This window comes from Acanthisitta chloris, unplaced genomic scaffold, assembly GCF_000695815.1.
Source record: "Acanthisitta chloris isolate BGI_N310 unplaced genomic scaffold, ASM69581v1 scaffold13938, whole genome shotgun sequence".
Classification (NCBI taxonomy): domain Eukaryota; kingdom Metazoa; phylum Chordata; class Aves; order Passeriformes; family Acanthisittidae; genus Acanthisitta; species Acanthisitta chloris.
The window spans coordinates 1-14,868 of NW_008687658.1; the positions used below are offsets into that span (position 1 = coordinate 1).

Consider the following 14,868-nt stretch of genomic DNA (forward strand, 5'->3'; position numbering starts at 1 on the left):
CAGCTGAACCCGCACAACCACATGCAGGTTTGCGGGGCGTGCCGAGCCCGGGTGGGGGGTGGCTGTGGGTTGGGAACGGGCTGGAATTACAGCATCGCTGAGCTCGCGTTGCCCTGGAACCTGACAAGGATAAGCGTCACGTCTGTTACCTGCAAGTGAAAACGTGAAGCGCCACGTGGATTACACTTGTGGGATGGGATGGCAGTGAAATGGAAATAACAGCAGTATTTCTGGGTTTCTGGTAATTGGAGGGGTAAAAGGAGCACGTGAGAAAATCAGAAGCGCTGTGGTTGGTTTCTGCCCTTCTTTACCTTCTGACACAGATGCAGATTGGAGTAAATCCCTTGAACTGGCCCAGCGGCTCCCTCTGCTCCCAGCCTGCCTTCCCTGGGCACGGCTGCTCCTGCTCAGCCTCTCTGCTTGGCCTTTCTGGGTGTCTGTATGTAAACAAGAATTGCTTACCAAGATGGAATGATCTGTGTACTAGCTCTGTAAAATCTGATGCAAATGTTAATAGATGTTCACATGATGGGTATCTGTGCACCCATACTTAGTGGCAATGACTACTTCAAACCAGAGCAATAGTGGTGTACTTTCACAGCATTTTCGTTGGAGGCAGAGCTGGTCTGTGTCCTGTGTTTTTGATGCTCCAGTTACCTGGAATTGCAGTTCCATTGATCAGTCTTTCAACTTTTAAGTTGTGGTTTTATGTAAAAGATAGCTTTGATATATTGCTTTGACTTATATATTTTATTTTTCCCCTCAGCTGTATTCTTCATCTCTTGATGGCAGCATTAAGCTGTGGGACTTCATGGATGGGATTCCCATTAAGGTATGCTGAGTTATTCCCATTTGGCACATGTCAAAATTATTCTTGACCCACTGATTGTAGAATATGGTTTTCTGCAGCTCTTACTACAGATGGGCACAAATCAGCCTGAGATGTGTTCTGCCATTAGCACAGCCTGAAAAGCATCTATTTATGGCAGTAAGAGATGTGGCAGTTGATGTGTGTGTCATGGTGATGCAGAATCTCTTGGGGAAGATGGGGGATGTACTGACATGCTGCTCCTTGGGTTCTTGCTGCTATGGTTCAGAGTCCAGATATCTTAGAATCAAGAACTATAATTAGTACATGAATGTTTCTTCAAAGCACATATATTTTCCTTATTTTAAAAACTTGGCATTATTCGCTGTTGAAAAGCATACACACAGGTGTAATAACTGTTCACCTTCTCTTTTTTACTTCAGACTTTCTCTGTAGGATCCAAACTTCTGGCACTGTACACACTTGCTAGTGCTGAGGACATGGTGTTTGTTGTCATTCCGAAGAGGGGTGAACGAGGTACAGTGATTAGCATCATCCTTGTCACTTCAGTCATTCTGTGTGTGCTCTACTGTCACATCAGTGAGTGGTGTGCTGCTGGAATGTGCTTTAGTATGTTCATTTGGAAAATATCAATGGCAGTTGTCTGCAGTCCTGCATTTTGTGCCTGTTTTCTCTCTTTGTTCTGTGGCATCTGTTATTTCAGTAGTTGTCTGGAAGGGTGTTGCCTTTGCTTTGCACATATAGTGCCTGTGTTTGAGCTCAGAGATGCAATAAATCTTTCAGCAATGCTTACCAAGTCATAGGGTACACTACTTGAGTTAGGGATGAGTACTTGAGAGTACTCTTCTACCTCGAGCAGTATTAAAATAAATAGACTTGTCCTGTTTAACAGCATGCCTAGACATTTTTTATAGGATTTTGTCTGAAATTAATATAGTTTGGCCTTACTCTTTGCTATAATCTATTGCTCCTTCAGAACAAGAGCAAACACTGTGCAGCTTTGTTTGGTTTCTGCTTACAGTTGTACTGATACTTGCTGTCCAGTCCTCATTCTTCACTACTACTGTTTGAAACAAACAGATTTTTCCTCTGGTCAGATACATTCCAGTTGGTCTCAGTGAAGCTGGCAAAAGCAGCAGGCCAAGATGTGGAAGCCAAGGAGCTGTCAGTGGTTCTGGATGGTGTGGGTGCATCACTGAGGCACATTGCATTTGGAAGAGAAGTAAATTCACCTTTGAGGTTTTTTCTTCTATGGAATATTGTTGGTTGGTTGGGGTTTTTCTCCTCTCAAATGAATTGTGTGCTCTTTATGTCCCTATACAAGCCTAGCAGCACTGAAACAAAACTGAAACGAAATGATTTATGTAAGACCAATTCTTTTTTTTATCTTCAAAAAGAAACATCAGTGTTTATGTATGTATGTATCTACTTAAGCTTATATTCAAAAAGAAACATCAATGTTTATGTATGTATGTATCTACTTAAGTATGTATTTATATGTTGCCTCCAATGTTAATTACTTGGTAGTGAAAAGTGATTTGTTTTGTCTTTCATGTGTATGAACATAACCTGCATGTCCAAAATTGTTTCCCTTGAACAGGGTGAATATGTGGTGTCAGTGAAGGACCTTAATCTCCAAGTTTATTTCTTTAAATGGAAACAGTTGAACAGGTAAGAGTGAAAATGAAAACATAAGGTATCGATCCAGTCTGACATATCACACATGTTTAGTATCTGGTGATGTGTGCACATGATTTCATATTTTTCAGCAGCCATTGGGTTTTATGCTGAAGGGGATGTAGTCACTATATAAGAAGCTTGTCATGGAAGCAGATAGTGAGCACTGCAGTGGCAGTGGTACCTCGGCTTTGCAGCTCAGGCATGTATTTTTTTTTAGGGAGATGCTTAGACTGGTGTTGAACTTAAATAGATGACATAGTTTGGGCAAGAGGAGGAAGGGGGAGTGGAAGGAGAGAGAGGAAGAAGCAAAGAAGTCTTTCAGCTTGATTGAAGGCAAAGAACTAATGAAATAAAGAGAAAAAATAAGTCTGCCACCATTTGGTTGAGGCTGTGTGTAACCACAACAACTTGGAGATGTTTAATTTTGCTATTCAGACCTATTTATATGTGCACTAGCTGATCCCTTTGAAGATTTGTTTTAAAACAACCCAACCCAACTGCTTGAATTAAAGTTACTTTCTTAACTCTTGAAGGTTTTCTCTAAGTGCGGTGAAGACCAAAGGTGGAGACAATCACTTCAGTTGTGTGGTGTGCCATCCCACAGAGGATTGCATTGCAACTGGCCATGCCGATGGGAAGATTCGCCTCTGGTATGCACATCTTGATTCCACTGTGTACCTGTAGACTGCTCTGACCAAAGGATTTAAGTGAAACCTGAGCAAAGCAGTCTAATTTGTCCTTCCATTTTCCTTCCATTTTCAGAGGTCATAATGAGCAAAGTATAAGGACTGAACCTGCAGTACTGTCATAGAGTGCAGGGGACAGCTTCAGCTTAATAGCAGATGGAAAAAGTACTTCTGTTAAGCTGTGCTTCATGAATCTAAATTTGTTTGAAAAAGGTAATGCAGGAGCAGCTGAAATAACTGTTAATGGGCAAGTAACGTCCTAGGGAGAGCACACCATGAATCTAAACTTGTTTGAAAAAGGTAATTCAGGAGCAGCTGAAATAACTGTTAACGGGCAAGTAACGTCCTAGGGAGAGCACACCAGTGGAACTACAGCATTAAAACAAATATGCTTGCCAAGTTGTTTCCAGGGCTCAGTTTCTCAGTACATCTCAGATGCGAGGTGTGTACCAGGAGGGTTCTGAAAACCTTGCTAGTGTGATTCCTTCCCTCCCTCTGCATCACTTGAGCATACAAGACACTAGAAGTTAGAGGAGAGGATGATATACTTGATTCAGTTCAGTATTTCTTTTTGTTAACTCTGCTGTTGATGTTGTGAGTAAATTGTTCTGTTCCTCCCTACATAGGAGGAATTTCCATCATAGGAAAGAATACACATATTCCACGCTGCACTGGCATCATGATACTGTCATGGATCTGGCTTTTTCTATGGAGGGTGAGTGAAAAAAAAAACACCAAAAAAAATCCACCTCCAGAAAACAAACAAGAAAACCCTCTCAAAGTCTGAGAATTGCAGCGGGGAGGGAAGAATCAATAGAAGTTTGGGTTTGTCCACTTACTAACAAATTAACTTGTAGAACCTTAAATATGTCCAGGAAGGATCTGAAATAAAATGGATGCAGTTGTTGTTTTTACGGTATATTTTTGATTGGCATACATAATGTCAGATATTTACTATTGTGGTAGAATGTAAAATCTAACCCCTGCTCTCACCTCTTTTCCTCCACCTCCACTCGCCCTCCCCCTTCCCTTTCATCAGTAATACTAATGAGTTCTTGCCAGTCTTGTTTGCATTCACATAAAACAAGCCAGTCTTGTCTGAGCTGAAACCTAGAGTGAAAAATATTTCACTTTTACTTGAATTATGTGATCTGAACTATTCTCCTTAAGGTATTTTTTTAGTGCAAAGTACTTCTGATAGAAGGAGAACAGTACAGCTACATTCTAACACAAGTACTCAGCTGATTCAGAAAGTAATGGGATCTCCTGCTCCCAAAGCATTGTTTAAATTTTACTGTAGGCACAAATTCCTGTTACTTAATCCAAGTTTCTCTACCAATTTAACATGAGATAATGAGAAACATCTACATGTGTTGCCCAAGCTCAGTGTATTTGCTTTGTATGTGACAGTTTTGATAAACTTAGGTTTGTCTGTCATTGTGTTTTTTTGTAAGCTAAACCTCTAACTGCATTTTTCTTGCTGAAAAAGGAACCAGGTTGCTGAGTGGTGGAGTTGAAGCTGTTCTGGTCCAGTGGCACAAGGAATCAGAGCGTCAGAAGGATTTCCTGCCTCGTTTGGGATCTCCTATTGAGTATATCTCTATGTCCTCTGATGGGGCACTCTGCTGCACATTGCATTCAGACAATAGTAAGCTAAAACATGTTTTAAATATCACTTAATGCAAAATGGAATGCAAATGTCTATGGGGTTTATTTGGTTAATTTTAGATGAATTAACTGGATACTGCATAAAATTTGAATACTGATCTGAAAGAACAGATGCTTGAGGTGATCTTTCTTCAGTTCTGTGGATTTGCCTGGTGGCTGCTGTTACTTGGCTTTCCACCTTGCTGCAGGGCTGTCATAAATTGAGAAAAGATCCATTTACAGCATTAAGTTTAGTTGTTTATTGTCCCTTCCCCACCCATGAGATGTTGTGTTGCAGAAGCCTTTTGCAAGACTTTGCTTGCTTTTGCCTTTCAGGAATTACAATAATCAACAGCAACCTGAGGTTTTCCAGAAGTATTCAAGGGCTAATCAAAAGTAAGTACAGTAAAATTTATCTTCCCTTTAGAGGGTGGAATGTATCAGTTACCATCCTTGGTCATTTGTCATCTGATTTTTGTTTCCAGGTATGGATGTCAAGACTGGTCTAGTGGTTGATCCTAGAACCAAAGCTTTGGTCCTGAATGGAGAGCCTGGCCACCTGCAGTTCTATAGTCTCCAAAGTGATCAACAGCTGTTCAGTGTAAGTTGGATGGGCTTGTACCAAAACTTTAACTTCTTTGATCGAGTAACTTGTGCATCAGAATTTATTTGAAGACATAATATGGCAGATAAGACTGGATTCCAAGCTGAGGTGTTCTTGGCTTTTCACAAACTTTTTACTTGTTAATCATAGCTAAATGTTAAAGCTGAAAAAAATACTTCGAAACAGTGTGCTACTCCTGTTAAATGTCAGAAATTTCTAGGTAAAATCTCTCTGCATTAGTTTTTCATCCTTCCTACACTTAGCTTCATTGTGGAACACAAAGGCCCTAATTATGCTTTCCCCACGTGCTGGGCTTGTTTTTTATGCCACAGCCCAGTCAGGTCTAATTAGTGCTTTCAGAACATCCATTCTCATGGTTGAAAATGGTCTCTTTTATAGCTCCATGCGAATTTTGAATTTTGGCCTTGCTTTGCAGCTGGACATTGTGCAACGTCAGTACATTCACGAGGCAGGTTTGAAGCAGGCTGACCTAGTGAAGGTGGCCTTCAGCGCACGAGGCACCTGGTTAGCCACAGTAGAAGAGAGCGAAGAAATCACTGACCCTGAGTTACAGCTGAAGCTGTGGTTCTACGATGAAGAAACACAAAGGTAACAGTAGCAGAGGTGTCAGTCATAGAAACATCTGCACAGATGTTGTCTTGCAGAGTTTTTCCACATCGACTAATAAAACTCTAGGGAAGACTTTAGGAAGTTTATCATGCACACAGAGTTGCAGTAAATATGGATTTTATATGATTGCTCTGCATCTCTTTGACTTAGAATAATCAGGCTGTTTTAACCATGGGACTTAAATTCACATCTTTCCTTGGTATGAAAAATCATTGACCTGACAGAATGGTTCTGGAGCTTGTCCAGTTTTTCCACCTCTGTCCAATTAATTGATTAGTCCTCAGGTACTAAAGATTAGACTTTATTGGTGACTTTAGGTAATATATGCATCTGGTTAATACACTTTCCCTAGTTTTCCTATTTTAAAAAATTTACATTTTGAATATAAGTTGTTTTTTTCTTAAGAAAAAAAGCAAAAGAATGTTGATCTGTGTAGTAGTTATGTGACTGATTTTTCTAAGTACTGGAAAGACTGCCTGGAGTTCAGGCTGAATATTTGAGAGATGCTTGCCTAGTGATAATCCTTTCTCAGTGCAGGGCTCCAATCTCTGCTGTATGGAAGTGATTAGGGAAATCTGATCTGTAAATGCAATATCATTTAATTGTCTAATTAGACAGAAGTTTCTTTGATTCCTCTTCTCCCTGCCCATTCCAGAATAATTTTAAACTGAAGTCTTTCCCAAGTGCAATAGAATGGTAAACTTCTGTTTTATTTTCCTATAGCTTTAAGCTGAATACTAGAATAAATACACCCCATGACAACCACATCACAGACATGTGCTTTCGTGACATGGATGAGCTGGAAGATGACTCTCTGATATTGGTAACAACTGGCAGAGACTGTGTGTTTAAAGTCTGGGTGATGGTAGAAGACTCTGATCCAGAAGGTAACTATGGTCAAAACACAGCTTACACTTACTTAAACACCTTGTAATACAGATTCATAAGAACATCCTGACTTGGAAGGGACCTACAAGGATCCTCCAAGTCCAACATGCTATAAAATTTCCAACCCTCCCTTCATTTGCTCGGTCCTGTGCATTTATCTCTTTCTGCTTGTTGCATGAAGTGTTGTGTTCTCCTGGGCATCCCATGGTGGAGTTCTATTGCAGTTTTGCAGTATGATGGATTGACATGGAGGTTGCTGAAATAGCAAAGACCTTGCTGAGCCTTCTGCAGAGGGGAGTGGCAGCCTGTGTTGATTGTTGTAGTGATTTTTCTATGCTGGGAAAATGGATTTTTGGCATTCCTCTGGGTAGGTTTTTTATTTGAGACTTCTGCTCGAGGGAGTAGGATGTAGAAATGTGTTAGTCTGTTCCAGCTGGCTTAGTGTAAAATAACTTTGCCATTCTGCAGCTCTACCACTTCAAAGTTCACTTTGTGAACATCCTTCCTTCCTGTTAGATAGTTGAATGTCGTAGAATTGGGTATTTAGGATCCACTTCCAAGATCCTTTAAATAACCAAATTTCACCTCTTGCAATGCTGATGTTCACTTGTTGCAAACAGAACATCTGGAGAATACAAAAGATGTTCTGTGAAATACAAAATACTTCCCACTTATTAATTTCCTTTTACTTGAATGTTATTTCAGTGCCAGGGACACCTAAGTGTGCTGGAACTTTCCTGCCACTTGAGTGTCATGTTCCCAAATAGCTGTGATAGTGCTCTTGCTGAACTGCTTGCAGTGTTTGTCTTTTTCATGGGCAGGTGAGAACATGTTCAAAAGCACTTTTGAGCTACTAAGGTTTCCGTTTGGCAAACTTACTTTGCCAAACCAACTTGCTCTTTGCTCCTTAACAGTGGCTGCTGCTGAGAAGGACAAAAGCTTGTGTTCGTTGTCTTCTGAAAGAGGGTTTGGTTTTGCTTTTCTTTATAATTTTTTCTAAGCCTAAATCATATTTTAACTTAATAAGCAGATACATTGATCTGGTGATCAGATCTAATCTATTCATCAGATACAGTGTGAGTTGGGGATGAAATCTAATGGGGTTTGTTTCCTTCAACAAAATAGTTTTTTGTCTGCTGACTGGCCGCATCAGGGTTTTGTTTGTGTTTGTTTGTGAAGTGACTACAGAGTCACTTTCATGGCATATATAAAAGTACAAGTCAGTGCTGAGTTCCGTGGTATATTTGCCCAGCAGAGACAGGGTAGGAATACCCAGGCAGAAAGACTTAACGTGCCGCAGCTTCTGTGCAGCAAATATTAGTAGACTAATGAACTCATAAGTAGAATACATGCTGGTATGTTTCTTGTTAATGCTGTCATTGCAGCAGGTCTAGCTGTGCCCCTAGATGGTGCAATGCAACTTCAAGTACTGCATCCTTTCTGGCTTTGTGTTTTTACAGGCAGGTCTTTTAATCATCAACTTGTAGCCATTAGATAAAGGATATCTTAGCATAGGGTGAAGTTATTTTTCCTTCTTTCCTCATCGTACTCCTGTGTTTCATGAATACTCATCTACTGTATGAATTTTTTTATACTGGGAAGTGTATGTTAATGTGGTAAGTACAGCACTCTGCTGTGTTCAGATTTCTAGTGTTCTTGCTAGAGTTTGAAATGAACAGTATGTTTCAGAACAAATGTCAGAACTGCTTGAGTATCTCTTTTATCTAACATCTGCCTACTTGAGAATACAGTTAGTGGAGTTGGCAGAGTAAGCATGAATATTGTACCATGTCAGTCTCAGGGCTCACTGTTCAAGTGCAAAACTGAGGACAAACGAAAACCTTTATCAAGTGTTTCTCATACTGGCATGGGACAGATTCTGTACTCCTGGAAATCATAAACCTTCTGAAACAAAACTGCCTTGCTCTTGAGCCCATTTTGCAGCAATAATACTTGAATTCTTCTTCCTGTATAGACTTGAATTAATTGCCTTGTTTATTCAATGCAGCACAGCAAAGTGTGAGCTGGAGCTGTGACTTCGTAGGCAGCTACCACAACTACCAAGCTACTAACTGCTGCTTCTCAGAAGATGGCTCTCTGCTGGCTGTTAGCTTTGAAGAAACTCTCACGGTGTGGGATTCAGCTACCTGGGATCTTAAGTGTACCTTTTGCCATCCACCTGGAAAAATAAGGTATGATTTTCATCTATGTTTTTATGTCTCACTCGAACTCTAGAACAGAAAGAATCAACTCATAGTACTCCAAGACCTTGTGTATGTTCATTGAATTTAAGGGTCTTAAGTTCATATGTAGAAAAGTCTCTAAAATAGCTTTTAGGTGGTTGATAGCTGTTAAAAATAAGAAGATCAAGTTTTGCAGTTTCTTCACCTTGGTTAGAATCAATAGAATCATGGAATCATCATCATTCTGTTATGTTGCTTATGACTCTTGCACCTCCCAGAAATATCTATCAGTGGGCACACAGTGGTGTGTAACAGCTCTTCTCTTTTCCCCATTCATTTGGGATGAATCAAAGTACTGGGAAAGTATAACTGAGAAATCTGTTCTCTGTTCATGTACACATACATACAAATAGAAATTACATCAATAAACTATAAAGGCATATTGACCTTACTTGTATTATGAAATATATAACCTGATCCTTTCTAACCTCTGTTGGAAAATCGTAAACTATAAAGGCATATTGACCTTACCTGTATTATGAAATATATATCCCGATCCTTTCTAACCTCTGTTGGAAAATCCGTGTTTGCCTGGCAGACTATCCCAGCATGCTCCATTGTGTGCTTTATGATAAGACTTCAACATTACATGATCACAACATTTTAAAGACTCCAACACAAAGAATCACAGAAGGATACAGAGACTTCTTGCTTCTATATTTTTGTGTGTATGTCTGTAAGCTTTTCCTTTGTGTGATGAAGTCTGTTATGTTTGTACTGGTCCTTTAAGATTAGGAATTGAGAAACTTGATTCTAAAACTGGTGTGCAGGAGAACTGGGGAAGCTATGTGAGCAAGCTTTTCCCAGGCCAGTGCTTCTCTTGTAGCCTTTACTATAAATTAATCTAGGACTATATTCAATTACTGTATTAATTGCATAACTTCAAAGGGCTGTGCTTTAATATAGTTTAGAATAAGTTGAAAAAAATAATGCTTCCTTAAATTGGAACAACCTTTAAGAATAAGTTAGGTTTTTTTACTACTCTCTTTATAGTGCTTGGAGCCACAGTAGGGATTCTGAAAATATGGAAGCTATTTTCCAGTCCCGATGTGAATACTTAGGTGTTCATACATATTATGTATGGGTTTATAATTTATTTAAGAGCTTAAAATCCCTCCTTTAAATCAGAATGCTGTAGACATATGTAATCCTTATAGACTTACATATACTTTTAAATCTCCCAGACCTGTCTGATGGTAGTGTGTGAAGTCTCATGCCACTGGAGGTGAAGGCAAAAAAAGCAAACTTCTCCTCATTTAAATACCAGAACTACATCTTAATGACTTTTATGACTTTTGAATAATTGCTACATAGAGAAACAAAGATGAAATCTGAAGGTCACTGACTTGTTTTGACTTTTTACTTCTGTAGGAACATCTGCTTTGGGAGACTAACATGTTCCAAGTACCTTGTTGGTGCCACTGATTATGGCTTTCTGTGTTGCTGGAACCTGCTCACTTGTGCATGTAAGATCAGCTTGGATGTGTGCTACAGTAATTTAATACTTGAAGTTACTATCAAACCTTAAAGTAATTCTATTTTGATTCCAGATTGACACATTGTTCTGTGGGAATGTGATGTTTTTCATGCTCCAGTTAGGATAGTATCATGTCCAATGTGCATGTGCTTTATGTGCATGTGCAGAGTGGATTCTAAGTTGGTAGTAGTTGTGTATTTTTATTTCTCAGGGAATAAGTGAAGCTGCATGTGTGTTGTTTCCATTTGACCTGTGGTTTGGAGAAGTAGTTGGGCAGAACTGGGTGCCTCCTTTTCACCACTGGCTCTTGCTGTCCTTGCTTTTCAGTGGAGTGGAGTGCCCACCTCAACGTCGTCGTCCTGCAGCCTGATCCCCTGTCTGAACATATTGCTGCAGTCTCCTGGCTCTCCAAAGAGTCCAGCCGTGAGTACTGAGGCTTCTTTGACAAGGAACCATCAGTGGATTTTACAACTCTGAAAGCACAATTTCTAGAAAAGTTTTTTGTGGAATTCAGGCCATGAAAGCTGTAAGGTAGACTTGAGTCTGTGCTTGCACCTATGGAAACTGAGCCATGTCTGACAGTAGCAGTCATGTAAAGCATATTGGCTTCTCATCTTTTTTTCCAGCAGTTAGTTTCTGATAAAGGACATAGCTCAGGGTTAACCATTCTTTCTAGATGAGGGTCTGAAATGGCCTTGACCCTCTCTTGTAAATGCAAAACTGTTGTTGAACTGTACAGCTACATTTCAGAGCTCTGACTACAAATTATGATTACTTCCTAGAGCTACTGTCCTACAGCAACATTAATTTCCAGGTATGTTCCCTGGGTTGGAGTACTGTGAAAGTTTCCTTATGCAGTAAGGTTATCCAGCTGTATTTCTACAAACCAGTGCTTGAAGGCTATCCAGTCCAGTCCTTGCTGGCTCTGATAACATAGGGCTTTGACAGCTACATTTTACAGGAATGTAAGAATTGCATGATTTAAAGAGAAGACATTCTTGGTTTTGCAGTGTTTGTGTTCAAACCAAATGAGCCAAGGCCAATCTATATCCAGAGAAACCTCTGCAAAGAAAAGATCCTTCTTGCTGCCTTTGTTCCAAGAGATGAACCTGAAACAGTTGGCTCAGAAAAACACCTTTGGCTAAGAAGATCCCAGCTGTTTTTTCTTACAGATACACAGGTAAGAGAGAGCGATTGGCAGGCAGTTCCTGGGGATAAAGTATGGTAAGTGTGGATTGATACAAATTCAGAGTTCTATTAAGTGTAAGAGTTTGTTTAAGCCATACTTTGGTCTTAGTTAAAAGCTTTCAACTGCCGAAAGAGCCTAAGGTCAAAATTATTTACTGGTTTTCTACTGCTAGTAGTTTCTGCTGTCTCATTTGTACAAGAAACTAGATAAATTTGGAACATTGCCTATGCATTCTAACTTGGACAACCACCTAGAAGCTGGATGTGTTACTGCTGATTATACAAATGTTTCATATGCAAATTAGGTTCACCTGTAATTTCTGAGTGGGTGTGGGGTTGGTTTTTGTTTGTTTTCCCAAAAAGTCTGTAGAACCTCTAGGTCACTTCTTGCTTCCTTTCAGTTTCTTGACAAACTAAAGAGGAAGAGATGTTTTTGCCTCTTCCACTTGACTGATAAATCTTTTGGGTCAGTTGGAAGCTTCTGTAGGCTGTGGAAGGTATGGAAACATGGAAAGCAGTTTCATACATGATAACTGTGCTACATCCTTCTGTATTTCAGGAGCTAATGACACTTAGCACAAAGTCTCTGGAAGAAAGGCTTACACCGTCAAGCAAACAGGTACGTACATACTTCATACAAGAAATGTTTCATACTGAACAGAATAAAACAGCAGCACTTAATTGATTTGGTTGGTTAGATAAAATAGATCAAAGTAGGAGTTAGTATCATTCTAATACAAAATCCAGTGAGAATAAGCAATCAGTTTCTTTGGAGGGTGGGGGAATAATTTGGTGCTTAGATTGAGGTAAGATCTAGGAAAATTCCAGGAGGCAAGTCACCATGTGTCGCTTTCAGATACATAATTGAATCTCTCTGCAGGTGATGTTGGGGTTATAAGTGATCTTTTGGTCCTAAATGGAATCTGAAAAACCCATACTCACTTTTTTCTGGCACATGCACCACCTTCCATATTTGTTATAATGCATTTTGCAATATATTAATCCAACTTGTAATAATGAGCTAACTAAAATCTGGTGTTCTAGAGTCCAGACTGGAGAGTTTTGTGACACTCTGTGTAGGATCCTCTCCCAGATGCCTGACAGAGAATGAATACAAAGAGACAGTTTAGTTTAGCTGAGCTGAATTTGAGTGTACAGTTTTATCCCCTGGGTCGATTCTGAATTTGGTAACTTACAATGAGACAGAACTTAGATTTGTGACACTAAAATTCTCCTTAAAACTTCCATGTTTTTCAAGCTGGCAGTAGAAGAAAGTCTTCCTGTGACTGCGTTTAGCGTGCTGTTGACAAAGCACAGACGTCAGCAAGCACAAGAGGATACAGACCTTGGAAAACTAGTTGTGAATAAGCATGAGGAAGCTTCACCTGCTGTCAAGGAGGTAGGAGTCATTACAGTAAGTGTACAAACAAAACCATGACAAACACAATCTTTTTTAAAGCTTCTGTTTTCTCTTTTCAGCTTCTGCACACTCCAGCACATGTGTTGCCATCTGCTTCCTTCCTCTGCCCTATATTCATTAATTCATTGCTCATCTCCAAAGAGAACAAAAGGTAAGAACAGTTGAAGAACTCTCCTTAGTTACTGAAGTTGCTTTAAACTATGTACATATTGGTTTAAAGTGTAAAAGCAGTTTACAACACTCTCCACCTGTTCACATAAATTCGTAGAACACTTGAAGGGGGAAGAGCTTTTAAAACAATGCAGTTGAGGGGAGAGAGGTGGTCTGGTCTGCCTCTTTAGTGTATTGGCTCTTTCCTATTATTTTTGCTGGTACTCAAATGGTCTTTATACATCTAACTTTATTATGGGGATTTAATGCTGTTTTGGTTAAATGTTAATGGTTAAATGTTAAATGTGTGGTTAAATTTTGGTTAGTGCTATTTTTGGTTAAATGTCTTTATTTGAAATCATTATGACTTCCTGCAGAATTCTTGGTTTCAGTTTCTAGATACACTAAGGTACTTAGGTTTAATTTTAACAATTTGGCACTGAAATTTCATTTCTAATTAAGCTGCAAGCTACAAGTGTCTACTGTGAACGCAGCTAAGCTTGTCTTACAGTGCATTAATTTCAAATTGATGGAGTAGTTTAATAGGTACTTAAAAATGTGTTGTACCTTGCTCCCTTGAGGTCAATGTATGCTGCTAAAAATGAAAGCCTGCACTCCTTGTGGATCTGCAAAGACCAGTGAGTGGGTGGTTCCTACTGCCAGGCTTTACCTAGGGCCAGACACCACTTGGAGTAGCTCTGGCATGTGCATTTTATTCTGCCATAACATCAGTGTTGTCAGTTGTGCTGGCCTGAATTGTGAGCTTTCCTTACTGTGTGGCACAACAAAAGCATCAACAAAACACTGCCCAAAATCTAGTACATGGAAACTTGCATCTGGTCTCAGTACTGAAGGACTTGAGAGTTCAGTGACCTGTGTAAATATTTGCATATGTAGAGCTTGTACTTTGACAGTGCTGATTAGCATGACTTGAGCATTTAAAGGTACATGGAAGGGCTGTAGCATCGAGCTCTTGAAGAATGACCAAAATATATCACTCTGTAGTGTATATATTATACAATGTATGTATTCTGAATGTTATATATTCTGACTGTTAAATGCTTTTCTTTTCCTTGGCAGTATATGTCTGTATGCTTCTCCATTTACATTTTTTGAGTGATAAATAGTTTGTATTAGAACAGATGATTTTTTGGAGGCCAGTACTATTCTGCCATGCAGTTCACTCCTTTTGAGGTCCAGAATGTTTATACAACAGACATTTGAATTAATACTGTTAATTTCTGCAGTTACATAACATAATTGGAGAAAGAAAAATACTTTGCTTAAGTCTGCTTAAAACAGAGGACAGGTAGCTGAAAAATGGCTTGAAATTGAGATGGCAAGAAAAGGATAGTAGTTTTAAAGTAGCCTGAAATGAAGAAAATTTAGGCATTCAGAAAATTCTCAGGCATTGGAATGTGCTGCC

The 14,868-nt window shown here is 39.4% G+C and overlaps 1 protein-coding gene across 1 annotated transcript; it reads left to right on the forward strand.

The window, feature by feature from the left end:
* Nucleotides 1–3: 3 nt before the first annotated feature.
* Nucleotides 4–13,471, forward strand: WDR75 (WD repeat domain 75; the record flags this gene model as incomplete). Its single annotated transcript, XM_009080702.1, is given in 19 exon segments — nt 4–27; nt 767–832; nt 1,252–1,345; nt 1,927–2,051; nt 2,430–2,500; nt 3,043–3,159; nt 3,822–3,910; nt 4,685–4,843; nt 5,179–5,238; nt 5,328–5,443; nt 5,883–6,055; nt 6,800–6,963; nt 8,973–9,156; nt 10,579–10,673; nt 11,012–11,107; nt 11,695–11,864; nt 12,432–12,491; nt 13,131–13,271; nt 13,352–13,471. Coding segments are annotated over 19 exon segments (2,124 nt in total), but the record flags the coding sequence as incomplete, so codon positions are not given.
* Between the last annotated feature and the right edge of the window lie 1,397 nt (nt 13,472–14,868).